General features: G+C 36.6%; 1 protein-coding gene across 1 annotated transcript; it reads right to left on the bottom strand.

The window, feature by feature from the left end:
- Positions 1–833: 833 nt before the first annotated feature.
- Positions 834–1,991, bottom strand: PEX11A (peroxin 11A). Its single transcript, XM_078991815.1, has one exon. It carries the CDS (start codon positions 1,835–1,837, stop codon positions 1,064–1,066), a length of 774 nt encoding a protein of 257 aa, XP_078847941.1. The 5' UTR covers positions 1,838–1,991; the 3' UTR covers positions 834–1,063.
- Between the last annotated feature and the right edge of the window lie 2,204 nt (positions 1,992–4,195).

Below are 4,195 nucleotides of genomic sequence, written 5' to 3' on the forward strand. Positions count from 1 at the left end.
CTTAGGGTTCTCTCAAGGGATTGGTAGCCGCAATGAGAGGCTATAAGTGCCCTTAAATAGACTCCAAACCCGGGGATTTAGGGTTTCATTAAATAGTGTGGACTCGCCGAGTCCAAAGCGAATCCGGATGAACAATCACGACCCTACTCGGCGAGTCTACGCATCAACTCTTCGAGTTCCTTCTCATAATTCAAAATAAGTAAATAAAATAAAATACCTGGAAACCCGGCTGTTACAAAATGCTAGCAAAATGAAGATCTATCTTCATATACACAGCCATGGTATTGATTAGGAGAGAAACGGTAGAAAAAGAAAAGGGAAGAAGATAATGATGGGTGAATGACTTATTTACAAAAGGGTTAAGTAGGTCAATACCTCATTTATTGATGTGGCAATGAATCTTTCAACGTATCAATAATTAACATGAGGTGTCTTAAAAAAATGCTGAGTAGGATGGGGTTAACCGGCTTATCCCTTCTTTTTCTATAGAATAGCTTGAAGAGTCAGTAAAACTACATTTTGTTCCCCTTAAATGCCAAAAAAATAAAATAAAAACAAAAGGGACTATTTAAACCAAATAATAAACTTCATAGGGCTACAGTGATATGATGTCTACAGTGATATTTACCCTATTTACCCTAAAGAAAATAATGAAACTTCTAGCCATTTTTTTTGGGATGTCTGAAACAAATGCTACAAAAGCAACCCGTAGTATCAAAACAATGGTTTCTTAAACAACTGAACATTTTAATTCCAACCATAGGCTAACTTTAATTTAATAATTACTTAATGATATTTAATTAATTACAATGTGTAAAATGAACAAAAAGTAATGATAGTTCAAGTGTTCAACAATGAGTCTTTGATTTGGTAATAAATTCCATCATTATGCAAATCCATATGTTAAAAATATATAAAAAATAATACCCATTACAATGCATATTCTATAAATTCTAAAATTTAATTTTGACAAATTCATATTTAAGAAATTTTGGCCCCAATTGTGACTTGTAGTTTAATCATCAGCATAACCTTTATTGGTATCGATGATCGCCGGCGATCGTTAGCAAGATAACCAATTCTTGTGAGTACTAATGATCGCCGACAACATCCCCGCCGACGCCATCAGTAGCGGTCCAGAAAGCCGCCCCTTGCCGTCGCGAATATCAGCCACCGCCATCAATCCATCCGCCACATCTTGAACCACCGAAAGCTTCTTCAATAACTTCTTTTCCCTCAATTTCTTCAACTTCTCCTCTTCGGTTTTCGTAGAATCTCCTCTCGTATCCATAATTTCGATACTCGATAGCAAACAAGCTTCATCCTTCGAAATCCCCTTCAGATCCCTAGTTTTCAAACTAATACTTCCGATGTATCCAATAAATTCAGCCCACGCACTAATTCTTTGTAGATTTCGAGAGTGTTTGCTGTCGATGAGCCCTGATTTCGCTAACCAAACAAACTGTTCGACGAAATAATACAAACCCTCGCCGCCGTACGCGATGACGGCGAGTATAATATCTTGTCTGGTTTCGAGTTTTGCAGAGCGGAAGGAATTGACGTCTTGGATGAATTTGCCGAGGCGGAAGGCTTTACGGCTGAGTCCGACGCTGGATTCGAAGCTCTTGAGGCGGCGGTGGAGGGGGTGGGTGGTGGGTATGGAGTCGGAGGATAGGATGATTTTGGTGGCGTATCGGGAGATCTTGAGGAGCTTGTCGACGCCGTCGCGTTTGGAAAGGTATGCTTCGAGGTGGAGTAGGAAGTCTCGGTTGACTTTGGTGGGTTTTGATTTTGTTTTGATTAGTGAAGATGAGAGGTCCGATGAATGGGGTTCCATGGCGGAGGAGGTGTGGGAGGCGACGGCGATGATCGAATTTGACGCTATCGCTAATCGTTGACGGTGTCTTTAGATGTAAACAGAATTCGGGGATTGCTTCTTGAGTTGCGTGCCCAATATTGTTCAATTTGAAGCTTGACTAACTCATTTTATGTTTTTCTAAAAATTGTTATTGTTGTTATTATTTAGTATTTTCTTGAGAAAAAAATATATTAACTATCATATTTGGAATAGATTTGATGCATCATGTATTACATAATTGAAGTCTTATGGCGTCTCTAGAAGATTTAAGTTTCATTATAGTCGAAGGGTCACGATTCTTCCACATAGAGTTTTACTTCAACTAAGGAAAGCAAAAATGTATAGGAACGTTTATACTCTTTAATTTAATTAACAAATAATGAAAAAGAGTAGATCCTAATTTCCAAATGATGAGCTAAGAGAGAATACGAATGTTTCATCCTTCCTCGGGTGTTGCTTCTTTCATCTGCAATTCTCATCGGTTTGCTCTAACTGAATGTCCTCATTGATCTAGACTACTCGTCAATGTGTCTACAATTTCGATGTGTGTTCATCGACAATTACCAATCAATATATGTGTGTGTTTGTGTGTTCATTTGAAGATAATTTAATTAGGTAGGTTGTTCTTTGAGTGTTTGAAGTTCCTTTTTAGCATCTAATTGTTATCTTAATTTATTTATTACCGATCAATATTGCTTAGTTTTTCAATGTTGTGTAAGTAGACTGAAATCATTTTTGTGGTTATTTTGCAATGGTAAGTTTATGATGTGATGAACCATTGAAAAAAAAAACACTTAGCAAGTGTAAGTTTCTTGTATGGTGTACCTTTGAACTTTGGAGATGGATTGAATCTTTTTTTGTGGTTGTTTCTTTTTGTGATTTCGTAAAGGAAATCTTCCATGGAAGAAAAGCTGAAGAAAAGCTAAACGCTATAAAAAGGAAACCAATGATCTTTACTTTTTATTGTTTATATATATATATATATATATATATATATATATATATATATATATATATATATATATATATATATATATATATATATATATAAATTTTGGGTTAACTTTATGAACAGTAAATACTTCCTATTGGTTGATTTTTTTTCTGAAATATTTATTTTTTGAAGTTACTTTTTGCCAATGGGATATGAGTCATTGGCCACCGTTTCTATTTTCTAATAGGATTGCTCCACCACACCACCGACTCCATATATGTTCCTCCACCGCCTCTGATTGCCAATGTATGGAACCCCTGCTCTCTCTGCCAATGTATGGAACCCCTGCTCTCTCTGCCAATGTATGGAACCCCTGCTCTCTCTGGATAAAGAGGTTGTCTCCCTTCTCCATCTCGCCACGATTGAGAAGAAGATGTGTGTGATTTCTTACATCCACCGCCATCTCCAACTTTCATTGAATCTAGGTTCCTCTCCTCTCCTCTCTACTTCTCCCTTTTCTCATCATCTCCAAAAAAACTCTGATACAGGTATTGTTTCCGACAAACAAACTTCAGCCTCCATGAACCCCCAATCAGCCATCGTCTTTCTCTACCCCCTCCTTCTCTTAATCGCTTATAGGACACAACACTACGAGCAAGAAAGTCGAGGTTGTTTTATCACTACCTCTGATTCATCATCCTTCATCGTCTCTCTATGTATGTGTCACCACCATTCATCTGCACCATCGGTTCTTGATTTAAAACTTCACAATGGTAAAAATGACTCACAACCGTATGTTTAATTGGAGAGTTTCTAATACACGCAGAAGATCCTTCTGACCAATCGTCCCGAACTCTAATCTTACCTTCGCCATCAGCATGTCCATCTTTAGAGGGCTAATTCAAATATGTAAAAAAAAGAAGACAATTTGTTGTGCGTTCAACAGCTAGAGATTTCGAGTGATTCCAAATTTAAATCAATCTGTTTATACAATTGAAGGTACAAATCAATCTATTTCTGGTTCGAATTTTGATTGGAGGAATTTGGATTTGGAAGTGTAGTTGGTAGCTTCGATCAGTGATAGAAAACTTTTCTAATTTTTTTTAGTCATACTGATTATGCTCTGCATCCTACAATTGTATTGAACTTTTTTGCAGTCAACAAAGAAGATGAGGTTTTGATAGGAACAATGATTCGAGTTTTGGATGCAGGACCAAAAGAGAAGATGTTGCTAAAAATTCATTCAGGTTCTTTCTCCCTCTACTCCACACTCAATTACTCAGGTTGTAACGACCCAATTTTTTTTTTACGTCCGAAAATTTCATTTTAAAATATTACTTTAGAAAACATTAATAAATAAAAACATTGTTGATCACACCATAACACATCGCTACCATGTTTTA

The sequence above is a fragment of the Lactuca saligna genome, chromosome 4 (assembly GCF_052625555.1).
Source record: "Lactuca saligna cultivar CGN05327 chromosome 4, ASM5262555v1, whole genome shotgun sequence".
Taxonomy (NCBI): domain Eukaryota; kingdom Viridiplantae; phylum Streptophyta; class Magnoliopsida; order Asterales; family Asteraceae; genus Lactuca; species Lactuca saligna.